The sequence below is a fragment of the Agaricus bisporus genome (genome assembly GCF_000300575.1).
Source record: "Agaricus bisporus var. bisporus H97 unplaced genomic scaffold AGABI2scaffold_13, whole genome shotgun sequence".
Taxonomy (NCBI): Eukaryota; Fungi; Basidiomycota; class Agaricomycetes; order Agaricales; family Agaricaceae; genus Agaricus; species Agaricus bisporus.
The window spans coordinates 103,013-118,267 of record NW_006267348.1 but is presented as its reverse complement, the minus strand read 5'-3'; the positions used below and the strand labels follow the sequence as shown (position 1 = coordinate 118,267).

Sequence of the window (15,255 nt, the reverse complement as noted above, 5' to 3'; positions counted from 1 at the left end):
ATGTTGTCTGGCGTCAGTCTTGTTGGGAAAAACAACAAAGCTATTGAAGACTTTGATCCGTAGAGACTAGTGACACGTGACAATCCTATATCGAAATTCAAACCTGAACTCGACATCGAAAAAAAAAAAGATGCCTCCTCTACGTCCCCCCACACCCTCAGACGATTCCGAATCCGATGCTCCCGAAACAGTGACCCTCACACAATCCAAGAAATCAAGTCGCAAACAGACCGCTGATATTCGAAAAGCTGAAGCGACGGTGAGAGAGAAGGCGAGGGTGAAGAATCGGGAGAAGGATAGAAAGCTGAAGGAGCGCGCTGCGTCTAGGAAAGGAAACGATGAGAAGGAATTTGTGGACGGTTTAGATAAGGGAAAGGGAAAGGGAGGAGAGGAGAGGGTTGAGGATGAGGATGAAGAGGATCTAGAGACTAGGATGTTGCGCGCCATGAATGATGCCGAGGACGAAGAAAGTGAAGGCGAGCGAGAATTCGAGGCGTTTGACGACGGGTCAAGTTTTGATGATAGCAGTATGGATGAAGACGAAAGTGAATTCAAAGGCCCAGGCGATGACGACGAAGAAATGTCTACGGACGAAGCAGATCTTATTTCCACGGAACGACCCGCTCGCTCTAATTCAAAGCCAAATAACTACCTTCCAGATGAGCTTTTCCAGGCTGCCTTTTCTCAGCCACCGAATAAGCCAAAGAACGGCTCGGAGTCCAACAAAAAAGTAGTCACGAAAACTGACAAATCGCGTAAAAAAGCCTCCTCATCCTCGAAAGCCAAAGATATTCTTGTCGGGTACGTTTGTTTAACCCTTAACACATCCGTTGAACCATTAATCATCTAAATTCACTATCAAGGTCCCGGACTGTTCGAACGTTTCAACCTTCAAAATTCCAATCCGTTCCATCAACATCTAATCCTTCTACAAAAGCGAATAAATTCCTCGATCGTGCTCTTGGCCTCAAAGGTCAGAAACTACGCCGGAAGGGATGGGAACGAAAGCCAGGTACATCCATTTCCCTTTATCCTCGCTACTCACGGTTTGAACTGTTTTTCCGTCAGCCAATATCGGTATTCTAAGGCGGAATGGACCAGCTGCACACTTTGTTCGGAACCAGTAGCTTATCAGTATTTTATGCTTTCATTTTCATGTAGGTGTCACCATTTTAGAAACGCTCGTCTTGATCCTGATCAAAATCCTTTAGTCCTTTATTCGCTACTCTGTCCGGCGCCCTCTACTCCTTCCCCACCCGTGACCCTTTCGTCGATTATGATGAGATGGTCAATGCCTACCGCGAGGATGTTACTGGCGTAAATCTGACTTTGAGATTTAGAGATCATTCTCCATACTTCAAACGCCGATGTCGATACGAGGACACTTCATTCGTCGTGTCCGGTCATGGCAATTCACGTCTGTCATATTTCGTGTTTGCCGTCGACAAAAGTGGATATCAAAACACGAAACATAATTACAATGCACACATTGATACATGTCCAGATATTACCACGTATGAAAACAGTCCATCAAATTTAAAGCGACAACATAGTTTGAGTATATCAAATTCGGCTACACGGGTGCTGATGAATCTTGTTTTTGTGAGACCATGTCTACTTCTGGTTGAATTCCCGACGTATGAACATCCGTGTCGCTCCCACTCGTGACATCCGATCGTGCCGCAGTATGGTGCCAATGTAAAGAACTCATATGATCGCGTCGACTTTGTGACTCCCGTGCTCTTTGCGATCCGTATGCTCTTCCGTTGGCAACCCGATACAGCACAAGGAGATAAGCGATAATCTTGATAGATAAAGATTAGCGATCAAACTTTGGGATACGATGATTTTAACCGTCTACCTCAATGTAGGGCTGCGTATTCCCAAAGAATTGCAACATTGGGTGACGACGAGCGAAAAGTATGACAAAGATAATTGCCCAGATAGACTCCACAGCGTAGGATTCGATCAGCATCGCAACAACACCCATATACGGAGTCGACAGCTGCTGCGATTTCCCTATGTATACCCATCAGCATCACTAGGACATCTGAACGCCCTGATCCTTTCATACCGATTAGTTTTCTTTGGCGCTGACTCTCAAAGATAAGAAATCCAGCGATCAAGGTGGTAGGAAGGATCGTGATTATTGCCTGGAGTGCTAACTCTGCAATTTCTGGTTTCACACCCGGACTGGGGGAATCTGGACCTGTTTGTCGAATGTTAAGAGCGACAGCTCTGATCCGCAATGCTAGAGTAGCAAAGAATTGAGTCTGAAAGTCGGCGAAGTGACCTTGATCAACTACTTGCCTGTGAAAGTCAGAAAACATAGTAAGGGAACTATGACAACATATCGGGCATATCCAGCGTTACGGCCACCCCAGACGACCCATAAACGCCAAATCTGAGAAAAGCGAATCTAAATCAGCTTGGATAACGAAGGAGGCATAAATCAGAAGGCACCTGAATTGCGGCTGTCAATATATCAATTACGGACAATAAGACAAGGCCCGCAGCTATTACAGGCTGGGTCGGGTTCTCATATAGATATGGACCCCCAGGGAAGTTAGCGTGCATAATATACGCGTCTTGAATAACCCAGGCGTTCGATAAGAGATAGTACAGGCCACAAAGCATTATGATAGTGGAATAGGTAATCATGAATCGTGTTTGTCTTTTTCTGTTGTGATCACGGAGTTGAGGAATCGATGCATGGAGATAGAGACAGTAAAGCGAAAAGGCGATGCCGTAGAGTGTTCCAGCTGCAGTCGTGCCGCTGACAAGCTCGATTTGTGTGACAAGAAGTAGAGACCCTTGAAGTGAAGGATTTGCCTCCATCGAGAGGGAAGGAGAGGCGTTAATGGCGTCCGCGGAAATTTTCTAGGGTTGATATAAAGGTCCGTCGAGTCAGGAAATTGAAAGCAATACCGCACGCGATAAGCCAATTCATGATGGCTACGATCATGCATCAGTCACTGCAATGTTCTGAACACCAATCAATGAATTCTGATTGACGTTAACGTTACTGATACTCCATTTTTGAATGCGAACACGATCAATCAAAATTTGACTGCAGATGGAGAAGAGCATAGCATCACTCGACACCGGTATTCCGACTTTTAACCGAGGGCGCAACACGATGGGTCTTACTTTTATCTTTAGTTTTGGTGAGTTGCCATTGAGTTGCGGTGACGAGATACCATCTACATCACTTGTTCGACATGTTCCATTCTGAATATACTTTTCTTAACAGTCGGCTGGTCCGCGGTCCGCGTGGGTGCAGAAAATCAAGGAACAAGAAGTTCTTTCCTCTCGACTAAAATGAGTACTCGAGTACCCACGGCCTAGGCTTAATCTGCAGATACCTGTCAGCACTATCACTGGAGCGCGTGCGTTCAGACGAGGTTCACTCACCATACCACAGTTAAAGCAAACCCTAGAGGCGAAATCGAAGGGACAACTGTGAGGTTGGGGGAGAAAGGATGCAGAAAGGATGCACTCGGGGTGACCCGACTGCTTTGATCCGCTCAGGCCCGGGATCCCGGGCTTTCAGCGCCCTCAACCCCCTTTCCTAAACCCGAAAACATATTCTTCTCTCACATGTTCGCTTGCCCCCAAACAAGATGTTGATACTACTGGCGTTTCTGTCTCTTGGCTGCGCCTACATCCATCCTTACCTCACCAGGATCACGAGGGCCCTCATTCGACTGTTCTTAGTTTGACCAACCACTGTCCAACCGATTTGCCCACAAATTCGACGGAGTAAAGAAGTCTTCCTGAAAAGAAAAGTAGTTTTTAGACTCCGCTGGGGCGCGAGTCCTACACAATTCAAAGATCGTTCTCGTTGCACGAGTTCCGCCGCGTGTATTGCCCGACCAGCGATTGAATGAAGGGTCAATCTGAACCGCCTAACCACTAGGCTGTTCTGGTACGCTCGAGTTGGAGTGTGATTCCAAATCCTACCGATGTAGAGGCGGGCAATTGCTCTTTTGTGAAGAAGAAACTTTCGGTCACTACGAATCAGTCGTGGCATATGTACTTACTGTGAGCGTCTCCGATTCACCAGGAATCGTTCTTTATCACTGAAGTATTGATCGAATTAGGTTCCAAAGGTGATAGACCAATCGAAGATGAACAATTATGCTGCTCGGCCGGTTCGTAGGCTCAGGATCGCGACCCGTCGGATATAGACTGTAAGTGACTTTGCATGCATCCCTCGTTTCTCTTCCCTCGATTGTTTGAAGATATTATACCGGATGGTTGCGATTTCTCATTGGAGCAAGTTACGTTTCGTTCGAGCTACGAAGGGTGAGATTGAACTCGAGCTTGAATTTCCACTTGTTCTCGAAGCTTCGTCGCATATGTTCACGGTACTAATACACATGTTACATATCTGGCGAGCGCCACCGGTGATAAATTAGTTACAGCAAGAGAAGGATCGTATTTACAGGTGAAGGAAAAACTAGATTCATGGCCAGACAAAACCGCATAACAAAGTCAACCAATTATCAGATAAAAAGCAGCAAGATAGTAAGTCTGTACCAAGTTCAGCGACTAGGCCGGTGAACCCTCTACTAGTAAGATCTCTGGTTCTGGTTTATTTTCACCGGGGTGGATGTTTGTGTCGGTCCCTTCGGCGACGCCCGATTGTGTAGTAGTATGGTTCCAATGTAGCGAGCTAATGTTGCCGATTCGGCTTCGTGACTCGCGCGCTCTTTGAGATTCATGCGCTCGTCCGTTAGCAACTCGGTAGAGTACGAGAAGATAAGCGATGATCTTGATAACGGTTAGCAATAGAAATTTAGGTGTGGTGATGTAACTGCTTACCTCAATGTAAGTCTGAGTTTCCGCAAAGAATGTGTTCATCGGGAGAGCGAGATTATAAGATACTACCATGACAACTACCCAGGTAGACTCGATAGCATAAGATTCAATGAGCATAGCAACAACAGTCATATACGGAGTCGACAGCTGTGGTTTTCCTATGCATATGTATCAATATCACTTGGGTACTTGAAAGCACTTATCCTTTCATACCAATAAGTTCCCTTTGGTGCCGACTCTCAAAGATGAGAAATCCAGCTATTAATATGGTAGGAAGGATTGTGCTTATTGCCTGAAGTGCTAACTCCGCAGTTTTTATCTTCAATTCCTGAAACACACTGTCTAAGTATCTTAGTATTGTAAGATCAAGATACACTCTTCTGATACGCAATGCTAGAATTGCATAGCATTGAGTCTGGACTCTGAGAGTCAGCAATGGATATGGTTGAATGACTTGCCTGTGAAACCTAACAAACACAGCACGGGAACTTGTATGACGATAATTCGGACGTGTCTAGTACTACTCCAGACAACCCATAAGCGCCATATCTGGGAAAGTGACATAAATCAGCTTAAATAGCCAAGGCGGTGGAAAGGGGGAAGCACCTGGATTGCTGCCGTTGATATATCAACTACAGACACGCAGACGAGGCCCACCGCTATCACTGGCTGTGTAAGAAAAGTTGAGGACACATATAGCACTGGACCCCCGGGGAAATTGGCATGTTTGATATATGCGTCTTGAACGACCCATGCGTTCGATACGAGATAGTAGAGTCCGCAGAGCATGATGATGGTGGAATATGTGATCATGAATTGAGTTCGTCTTCTCCTGTCAAGGCCCCGGAGCTGGGGAAGCGACGCATGGAGATATAGACAGTAGAGTGAAAAGGCAATGCCGTAGAGTGTCCCAGCTGCAGTCGTGGCGCTGACAAGTTCAAATTGGGTCGAGAGAAGTAGAGATCCCTGGAGTGGAGTAGGATTTGCGCTCATCGAAAAAGAGGAAAGATGTTAATGGCATCCGAAGAGAATTTCTACTCGCTTATAAACATTCGTTGACGCAGGGACTCGAGAGTACATATCCTACCAGAGATTTTTCATGGCAACTACGACTATGTCTCAGTCAAGCGTTCTGAACATGGTCAATCATTCACTTACAGATATAGAAAGTAGCATTATAGATATTCGAACTTCCAAATGATAGTCGCTTCCAAGTGAGGGGCATTCTGTGATTGATGTTACGTATTTTATCTTCAACTTCACTTTCGGTGAGTTGCCACCTGAGTCGTGTGACTAACTCGGACGTGAGGTGCCAAGTGGCAAGGAAATTTTCCGAATCATTGCTCAGCGCTCAGCGCTCATCATTGTAATTACCAAACTCAGTAACCTAGTGGAGGGATTCACGCGGTCTGCCAGTGAGTGAGAGTGTAAATATGTCTACGGCGAAATGGAACCGCTCATACAAGCTTCGGCGCGTACCTTTTGCCTCACTTGCTGAATGCCTTTGATGCTTTTTCTGGACAGGCGACTGAACCGTGGGCCGCGTGAGCACAAAGATACATGAGGGACAGGAACATCTTCCCGGGGCCTCAGTCGATGCCAATTGTTGATCCTTGTTTGCAGTCCCTTGTTAAACCAATTTATCTTTTTCAACTGCCGTCCCCCCTATCCTGCAGATCAACGATAACTATGAGGTAGAAGGACAAGGGACATACTCGGGCCGAACCAACTGCGTTATTCTCTGGTCTCACCACCTGGCATCCCGGGCTCCAACGTCCAACCCCCGATCTCCCACCTCAGCGTTCTCTCAGCTTCATTTATGCAGATCTGGCCACAAACAATACCTCTCTCATGACAACGGGGCCGCCAATTGACTCCTTGCCTGGCCAAAGCGACTGGAAATGCCATTCAATGAACTTGCCCATAGATTGGACGAAGCAGAGAATATTACCCAGATACCCGCTTCCCTCTCCCTCCGCCAAATCGATGACTCATGAGATGTCGTTCGAAATTTGGCTCCTAGCCCTGTTTTCGTCTCGAGCGACGCAAGGTCAACGAGTGCTGGGAAGGCGTCTGAGACGGCTCTAGAAGAGTCCACTGGCACATTGTGCTCTTCGTGCCGGGTATAATATAGAACGTCCTTTTTTTTGTCGCTGGTTCTGGTACCCCTGAGCTGAAGTCTGTTTACAATCGTCCGCCGACACACTGGGCGTGGAATTCTCTGCCTTGGATTAAAGAGACGACGTTTCGATTACGCCATGGGATCAGCCGTGGTCCTACACCTCTTTACTGTAAGCGTCTCTCTAATACAAAAAGCATGTCTTTTTCTGAAGTATTCATTGTATCACCGCCCTCAAGCTGTGTATGCATGTCTTCCGTATGAAGGATAGTGTCTCATACGATCACTCAAGCCCAAGAGACTCAGATTTCGAGTAAATGAGATGGTTTCGTCACTTAGCTGGTTTCATCGACTGCTCAGACGTCCCGAGTGGGATGTCAGAGGAAAATTATGAACGCTCTCGCGAGGTGCGTAGAATGAATTACAGAGTACAATTAGCTAAGGAGAAAACACCGCAATAGTCTATTAATCAAAAAGCAAGATAGAAAGTATATACCAAATTCACCGATTAGGCCGGTGAGCCCTGTACTAATATGATTCCGGGTTCTGGTTTATGTTCAAGGTGGTGGATGTTTACGTCGGTCCCACTGGCGACATCCGAGTGTGTGGTAGTATGGTTCCAATGTAGCGAGCTGATATTACCGCTTCGGCTTCCTGGCTCGCGCGCTCTTTGAGATCCATATGCTCTTCCGCTAGCTACTCGATACAGTACGAGGAGGTTGGCTATGATCTTGATAACAGTTAGCAATGAAAATTCGGGTAGGGTGATGCAACTGCTTACCTCAATGTAGGTTTGAGTATTCCCAAAAAATGTCTGAATTGGGTGGTTGAGATTGACAGATATTATGTAGAAAATTGCCCAGGTAGACTCCACGGCATAACACTCGATAAGCATTGCAGCAATAGTCATGTACGGAGTTGACAGTTTCGATTCCCCTATGAATATTTTCTAATCAAGGCCAGGACATTTAAAGCTCAAATGCTTCCATACCTATCATTTTTCTGTGCCGCCGACTCTCAAAAACGAGAAATCCAGCTATCAAGATGGTGGGAAGGATTGTAAGTGCTGCCTGAAGTGCTAACTCCGCAGTTCCTGTTATTGAATCCTGACTCTCATAGTCTGTTGCTGTTAGCGTAAGATTAAGAATTGTTGTTCTGATCCGCAATCCTAGAATTGCATTATACATTTAGTTTGAACACTGGGAGTCAGCAAGAGTGACTTGCCTGTGAAAGCTAATAAACACAGCACAGGAAGTAGTACTATGATTCGGACAAATCTGGTGCCACTCCAGACGACCCATAAGCGCCAAATCTGGGCAAACTGATTCAAAGCAGCTCGAATAATAAGAAGGTTGAAAAAAAGACGGTACCTGCATTGCTCCTATTGATATATCAACTGCAGTCATGCAGACAAGGATCACCGCTATTGCAGGCTGGGTAAGAAAAGTTGAGTACTCATATACGAGTGGACCCCCGGGGACATTAGCATGCTTGATATATGCGTCTTGAATAACCCAAGCGTTCAATATGAGATAGTACAGTGCACATAACATGATGATGGTGGAATATGTGATCATGAATCGAGTTTGTCTTCTTCGGTCATGGTCCCGGAGTTGGGGAAGCGACGCATGTAGATATAGACAGTAGAGGGAAAAGGCAATGCCGTAGAGTGTCCCAGCTACAGTCATGGCGCTGACGAGTTCAAATTGGGTGAAGAGAAGTACACGTCCCTCGAGTGGAGTATTTGCGCTCATCGAAAAAGAGGAAAGATGCGAATGGCATCCGAAGAAAATTTCTACTTGTTTATAAACATTCGTTGACGCAGGGACTCGAGAGTAAATATCCTACGAGAAATTTTTCATGGCAACTACGATTATATCTCAGTCAAGGTGCCCTGTATATGATCATATCAATCATCGATCACTGGCATTTTGAGATTACAGAATAGCACTGCGGATACCCAACCTTCCAGCTAGGACAGCCGGACACAAGCGAGAGACATCCTGTGGTCCATATTGCGTATTTTTATCTTCATCTTCACTTTTCAGTAATTATGGTGAGCTACCACCGGAGTCTTGTTGATCAACTCCAGAGATGAGTGACAGCCTGGAAGATTTCCAAAGCCCTCATCATTGAGTGATACCATTGTATTTAACAGCGGAGTTGGGCCCTCGTAATCGAGCAGAGGAAATCGTGAAGAAAAGTAAGGCATCCTATAGCGGAGGTTCAGTACCAGTGTTCATCCAAAGAGAGGAGAGAACTTGAAGGTAATGGCATTCGCAGACTTACTTGTAAGGACTCGTTGTCTAGGGGATTCTAAAGTAAGAACCAGTCGCTCTAATGATACCGCGGTACCATACGGTCCATATCCTATTTTAATCTCAAAAGCAACACACACACAAAATGGAACACCGCGTTCGTTCCTCGCGCGGTGTGAGTTCTCGGACGGTCCCACGTGTGTGTGTCAGTTTGGATCACTCGAAATTTAGCCATCAACTTTATACCCTTTGACATTTTTATCCTTACTCTACCTACGCGCATTTCGAGTCGCGTGTCGCAGTGCTACTCTCAATCTTTACCTTTTTTCAAGTCCCACCCTCCCTTACCGAGATGATTCAAAGAGAACCATCTCACCGCCTGGGATCGAGGGCTCTTAGAGCTTCCATTCCCCAATCACGCGTTCTCCTCTCCGGTATCACTACCTACTACCTAGGATCCTGGGCTTTTAGAGTCTCCGATCTCCCAACCCCCAACCCCCAACCCCAATGATCTCTCAGTTTGACATATGCACTTTCCATCCATCCATATTCCATGTCTGGCCACAAACAATACCTTTCATGAAAACGGGGCCGCCAGTCGACTGTTTGCCTGGTAGAAGTGACTGAAAATACCACCCAAAGAACTTGCTGATAGATTGGATGAAGCGGAGAATATCACCCAGATACCCGTTTCCCCTCTCCCTCCGCCAAGTTGATGGTTCATGAGATGTCGTTTGAAAGTCGGTCTCCTAGCCCTGTTTAGTCTCGTGTGACGCACGATCAATGAGTGACTGGAAGGCGTCTGAATCGCTCTAGGAGGATCCTCATCAGACGTCCCGAGTGGGATGTGAGAGATAAATTATGAACGCTCTCGCGAGGTGCGTAGAATGAATTACAGAGTACAGTTAGCTAACGAGAAAACACCGCAATAGTCTATCAACTAAAAAGCAAGATAGAATTTATATACCAAATTCACCGATTAGGCCGGTGAACCCTGTACTAGTAAGATCTCTGGTTCTGGCTTATTTTCCGAGGGGTGGATGTTCGTATCTGAGGTCATACTAGCGATGCCTGATTGTGTAGTAGTATGGTTCCAATGTAGCGAGCTAATATCCCCGCTTCGGCTTCGTGACTGGCGCGCCCTTTGAGATTCATATGCTCTTCCATTGGCAACTCGATACAGTACGAGGAGGTTGGCTATGATCTTGATAACAGTTAGCAATGAAAATTCGGGTAGGGTGATGTAACTGCTTACTTCAATGTAGGTTTGAGTATTCCCAAAAAATGTCTGAATTGGGTGGTTGAGATTGACAGATATTATGTAGAAAATTGCCCAGGTAGACTCCACGGCATAACACTCGATAAGCATTGCAGCAATAGTCATGTACGGAGTCGACAGCTTCGATTCCCCTATGAATATTTCCTAATCAAGGCCAGGACATTTAAAGCTCACATGCTTCCGTACCTATCATTTTTCTGTGCCGCCGACTCTCAAAAACGAGATATCCAGCTATCAAGATGGTGGGAAGGATTGTGAGTGCTGCCTGAAGTGCTAACTCCGCAGTTCCTGTTATTGAATCCTGACTCTCATAGTCTGTTGCTGTTAGCGTAAGATTAAGAATTGTTGTTCTGATCCGCAATCCTAGAATTGCATTATACATTTAGTTTGAACACTGGGAGTCAGCAAGAGTGACTTGCCTGTGAAAGCTAACAAGCACAGCACAGGAAGTAGTACTATGATTCGGACAAATCTGGTGCCACTCCAGACGACCCATAAGCGCCATATCTGTGCAAAGTAATTCAAATCAACTCGAATAATAAAGACGGTTGAAAAAAGACGGTACCTGAATTGCTCCTGTTGATATATCAACTACAGCCACGCAGACAAGACCCACCGCTATCGCTGGCTGGGTAAGAAAAGTCGAGTTCTCGTATACGAGTGGACCCCCTGGGAAGTCGGCATGCTTGATATATGCGTCTTGAATAACCCACGCGTTCGATATGAGATAGTAAAGTCCGCAAAGCATGATGATGGTGGAATTTGTAATCATGAACTGAGTTTGTCTTCTTCGGTCATGGTCCCGGAGCCGAGGAATCGAGGCATGGAGATATAAACAGTAAAGTGAGAAGGCAATGCCATAGAGTGTCCCAGCTGCAGTCGTGGCACTGACAAGTTCGAGTTGGGTCAAGGGAAGTAGTAGAGGTCCCTGGAGTGGAGTAGGATTTGCGCCCATTGAAAAAGAGGAAAGATGCGAATGGCATCCGAAGAGAACTCCTACTTGTTTAAAAACTTTCGTTGGCCCGGGGAATCGAAAGTATTATACAATACCGGAATATTTATGGCGACTAAGATTATATCTCAGTCAATGTGTACTAAACATGCATCAATTGGGACAAAGCTCATCATTGAGTGATACCATTGTATTTACCAGCGGGGACGAGCCCCTAGTAACCGAGTGGAGGAAAAATGCAGGGAACCCTGGCGCGAAGGATCGCTGTTCATATTCATCAAGAAGAGAGGAGAACGGTGAAGGTAATGACATTCGCAGCATTCTTGTTTATCTAGAAATTTCGTAGACTTGGGGATTCTAAAATAAGAACCAATCACTCCAATGAACGCAAGAGCTACTGCAGTACCACACGCCTTATAACCCCAACCCAAAAACGACACAAAAACAAACTTTCTCTTACATCAAACTTAATCTATTCCAATTTAGCTCAAACTTGATTTTACATTGTAAACATACAAAAAAGTTCTAAAAGAGTCAAACAAGAAAAACAAATGCCACAACGAAAAAACGCCGAAACGTCAAGAATCAAAAAAAACTCCCATTAAGGAGCAGTTTTTTTTCTTTTGAAATTTTTAAACTCTCCCAACTACGCCCCATAATCTTCCATCAACTCTCTAATCCCCTCAAAATTCTTCGCAGCTCTAGGTTCAAAAATAACATTAAACGGCTGCGGATGCGCATTCGCAGATTCCGTAAACGCCAATGTATCAATCGGATGGTCAGGATCTGCTCGAACATTGAAAGCCCACTGAATCAACGCCGTGTTCAGGAATATTGAACTACATGTGCAAGTCAGTTAGCTAGTAGTCAGTGCGTTGATTCGATAGAAATGACTTACGCTACGGCGATGTGTTGACCAGGACATATGCGTCTTCCGAAACCGAAAGGATAGGCTTTGATGTCATCTCTTAATTTACCTTCAGATGTCAACCACCGCTGAGGATTAAATGATTCAGGCTCAGGGAAATATTGAGGATCACGATTGACAGCCCTGTAAACGAAACACCAATTTTAATCAACATTTTAAAGGATGATATTAGGAAAAGGTGTATACCAGACGTTCCCGACGACGGTAGAGCCAGCAGGGATGAGATAACCGCGCTGAAAGATTGAGTAAGTTTGGCAAGAAGTATGGCTTAATTTTTCCGAACTTACCCAGATAATATCTTTTGTAGATTTATGGGGGAAGCCTATGCAGTCACATCAAAAGAATCAGCTCACATTCTCATAAATGCGAGAGATGGGAACATACCACCAGCAGTAACCGGTCGCCATCTTAAAACTTCCGTAACAAACGCCATAGTCTGAGGCAAACTCTCCTGATCACTCGCCGCAGGCGCTATCAACAAAAAAAAAACAAAATCAGGAAAAAAAAAGTAAGAGGGAATGACCAAACGACGTACGTCTTTCTTTTCCAATAACCGCATCCAACTCCTCCTTCACTTTCTCCGCAGCCTCAGGATAACATGCAGACGCCATCACAGCAACACTGATAACTGAAGCGGTCGTATCCGACCCAGCTCCAAACAGACTTCCCGCCAGATACGAAGCTTCACTGTCGGAAAGTTCGAGCTCATTTTGTCTTTCGATAAGGTATTTCCCGAATGATTGAGGTACTTCTTCTCCGCTGTTCTGAACAACCGGTTTCCCTTGAGACTACTTCTAGGTAAGGATAAAGATGGATACGAACCAGTTTTTCGCGGACTTCGATCAACTGCCCCTTGAACAGATCTAATTCTTCTTTGTGTCCGTCTTGCAACTCTTTCAAATATCCTGGAACATATCTAGAACAACAATCAGATCTATTTTCTCGAGGAACCCACATGAGAGTGCTACGTACCTAAGGAACGGCCATGAATCGACTTTCCAATACGCAATTCTCATGTTGTTGCCGAGTCGGGTAAGGCATCGATTCACATCGAGTACGATAGGGTCATAGTATGACTTCGGATATTTGCCGTACGCTAATGTCATCACCACAGCGGCTGCATACCTGTAGACAGGTAAATAGAATAATAGGAAGATATTGATTGGATCGGATTGACGATAGGATAATTGCCAAATGGCCAATAATAGAAGACGAGACGGCTATCATGAGATCATTCGACAACGGAGAAAACAGCGATACGTCACCTCTTGGCATGATCTTGATGCCTACTCGGATCATCCAGAATGTCCATAATGTGCTGACCAGCAGCCTTCATGAGTGTAGGTGTGTATGCAAGAATAGTCTTGGGTTGAAGATGTGCATGTAAAGCTCTATTTCGAGACGCATCAATATAATATTATGTGGGAAAAACCAGATAAAAAGTAGCCGCAGCCCCGAAGTTGATAGAACACCGGGCGGCGGGTGCGGAATTTAAGCGACATGAAAGCCAGTATTGGAAGCCATGAGTCTGGTCCCAGGGTGAAACAAGCTTGTTTTTCCGGAGCTTGGAAGGTCCGTGCTCGATGGCGAGTACGATAGCCAACAATAGTAGAGGAAGGTAGCTGCTTACCGGCGCATCTTCTTAAATCTTTCCCCCGCTGGTGTCAGCAGAAGCCTCATACCCCCCGAAAGCGTCTCCCCAATAGCGATACTCCGAGGACGGTCTATGGTATTAGCGCCTTCCTTTTCCATGATATCCACAGCAGCCTCAATACGCCCAACAACAAATATAGTGTTGAATCCCTGCCTAAGTTTGAAGACCGGTCCATATTCCTTTGTCCATTCTTCGAACTTGCGGTAGGAGCTAGAACAGACAGTCAAAAAGATCAGTAGAAAAAGCGACAAACGATTAATGAACATACTAGACTTTTGGTATGGTATTGCCGAGAATCCACGACTCTGCTGGTGGACCGGGAGGAAGGGGTAGATTATTTAGTCGGGTTAGTCGTTTGTGAATGAAGCCCAAGACGGCCGCCGAGAGAAGAACGATCGCGATGGACTGGGGCTGAGAAAGGATGTCGGCGACAGAATTGGCCATGGCGGTGGCTTAACGAGAAGGGTTACCTCGCACTTATAAGCTGTTTGGGTACGTAACAATGGAGCAAGGGAACACAAAACCAACACAAGATCCGGAACACGAAGATCCGATGATACCGAGCACCCACTGGGAGCAAAAGTCAACTAGCTTTCACCACGCCTACTGGGTCAATGTGGCTGCCAAATTAACCCACCTATCGCTGCGCACAACGCCCAACAAAAGAAGGCCCGGCAGAAGGAAGTCGAGCTGAACGCAGCCAAGCGGACTCGAGTTTTTCCGCTTTTCCCCACTCGTTCTCACGTCCATTCATCCCTCTCGGCATGCAAATCCAAACATTGTCCTGTACTTGTCTTTCCTTGCTGATCGGCTGCGAGCTCCATCCTGATGGACCTGATAGGGTATGTTTCAGCCTTATGTATTGTGCATGTCTCATAAGCCTCATTGCTTGGACCGCCGGCCATCACGATATGCACATCCCGCCTTCGTTGATTAATTGGCTTGAATACAACATTAATGAATAGACAAATATTAAGTCAAATGCAAATTCTTGACCATTATCAGTGCGTGTTAGACCATGCTCTCTGCTGCTGTCTGTTCGAGTCGCGTTGTAGGATGGCATTTTCAGCTGCCATTTCCCCTTGATCATATGCAGATACAACCAAATCAAGAATAAGTGCGGGGTAGAAGAATCAGGGACGTATTCGGGCTGAATCATCAGCGTTCTCCTCTCCGATCTCAGTACCTGGGATGCCGGATTATTAAGGATTAAATGTTTAATGTTTTAGGCTCGGGGAAAT

The 15,255-nt window shown here is 45.7% G+C and overlaps 6 protein-coding genes across 6 annotated transcripts; 1 reads left to right on the top strand and 5 right to left on the bottom strand.

Moving 5' to 3' along the window:
• Positions 1-14: 14 nt before the first annotated feature.
• AGABI2DRAFT_228284 (hypothetical protein) lies at positions 15-1,294 on the top strand. The gene is made up of 4 exons (XM_006456298.1): positions 15-801; positions 864-1,012; positions 1,069-1,157; positions 1,212-1,294. The coding sequence occupies exons 1-3, from the start codon at positions 131-133 to the stop codon at positions 1,125-1,127; spliced, it is 879 nt and encodes a 292-aa protein (XP_006456361.1). The 5' UTR covers positions 15-130; the 3' UTR covers positions 1,128-1,157; positions 1,212-1,294.
• Positions 1,295-1,573: 279 nt separating this feature from the next.
• Positions 1,574-2,838, bottom strand: AGABI2DRAFT_122265 (hypothetical protein; the record flags this gene model as incomplete). Its single annotated transcript, XM_006456297.1, has 5 exons — positions 1,574-1,804; positions 1,862-2,019; positions 2,075-2,310; positions 2,374-2,474; positions 2,524-2,838. 5 exons carry the CDS (start codon positions 2,836-2,838, stop codon positions 1,574-1,576), a joined length of 1,041 nt encoding a protein of 346 aa, XP_006456360.1.
• A 1,716-nt stretch (positions 2,839-4,554) lies between these two features.
• AGABI2DRAFT_122264 (hypothetical protein) lies at positions 4,555-5,817 on the bottom strand (the record flags this gene model as incomplete). The annotated part of the gene is made up of 6 exons (XM_006456296.1): positions 4,555-4,776; positions 4,828-4,982; positions 5,038-5,162; positions 5,212-5,239; positions 5,301-5,373; positions 5,431-5,817. The coding sequence occupies 6 exons, from the start codon at positions 5,815-5,817 to the stop codon at positions 4,555-4,557; spliced, it is 990 nt and encodes a 329-aa protein (XP_006456359.1).
• Positions 5,818-7,451: 1,634 nt separating this feature from the next.
• Positions 7,452-7,853, bottom strand: AGABI2DRAFT_122263 (hypothetical protein; the record flags this gene model as incomplete). The annotated part of the gene is made up of 2 exons (XM_006456295.1): positions 7,452-7,673; positions 7,725-7,853. 2 exons carry the CDS (start codon positions 7,851-7,853, stop codon positions 7,452-7,454), a joined length of 351 nt encoding a protein of 116 aa, XP_006456358.1.
• Positions 7,854-10,180: 2,327 nt separating this feature from the next.
• On the bottom strand, positions 10,181-11,435 carry AGABI2DRAFT_122262 (hypothetical protein; the record flags this gene model as incomplete). The annotated part of the gene is made up of 5 exons (XM_006456294.1): positions 10,181-10,405; positions 10,457-10,611; positions 10,667-10,801; positions 10,861-10,987; positions 11,046-11,435. 5 exons carry the CDS (start codon positions 11,433-11,435, stop codon positions 10,181-10,183), a joined length of 1,032 nt encoding a protein of 343 aa, XP_006456357.1.
• A 617-nt stretch (positions 11,436-12,052) lies between these two features.
• Positions 12,053-14,458, bottom strand: AGABI2DRAFT_211275 (hypothetical protein; the record flags this gene model as incomplete). The annotated part of the gene is made up of 11 exons (XM_006456293.1): positions 12,053-12,271; positions 12,331-12,483; positions 12,547-12,593; positions 12,648-12,682; positions 12,745-12,831; positions 12,896-13,124; positions 13,183-13,276; positions 13,333-13,485; positions 13,626-13,751; positions 13,991-14,224; positions 14,283-14,458. The coding sequence occupies 11 exons, from the start codon at positions 14,456-14,458 to the stop codon at positions 12,079-12,081; spliced, it is 1,527 nt and encodes a 508-aa protein (XP_006456356.1). The 3' UTR covers positions 12,053-12,078.
• Positions 14,459-15,255: the final 797 nt, after the last annotated feature.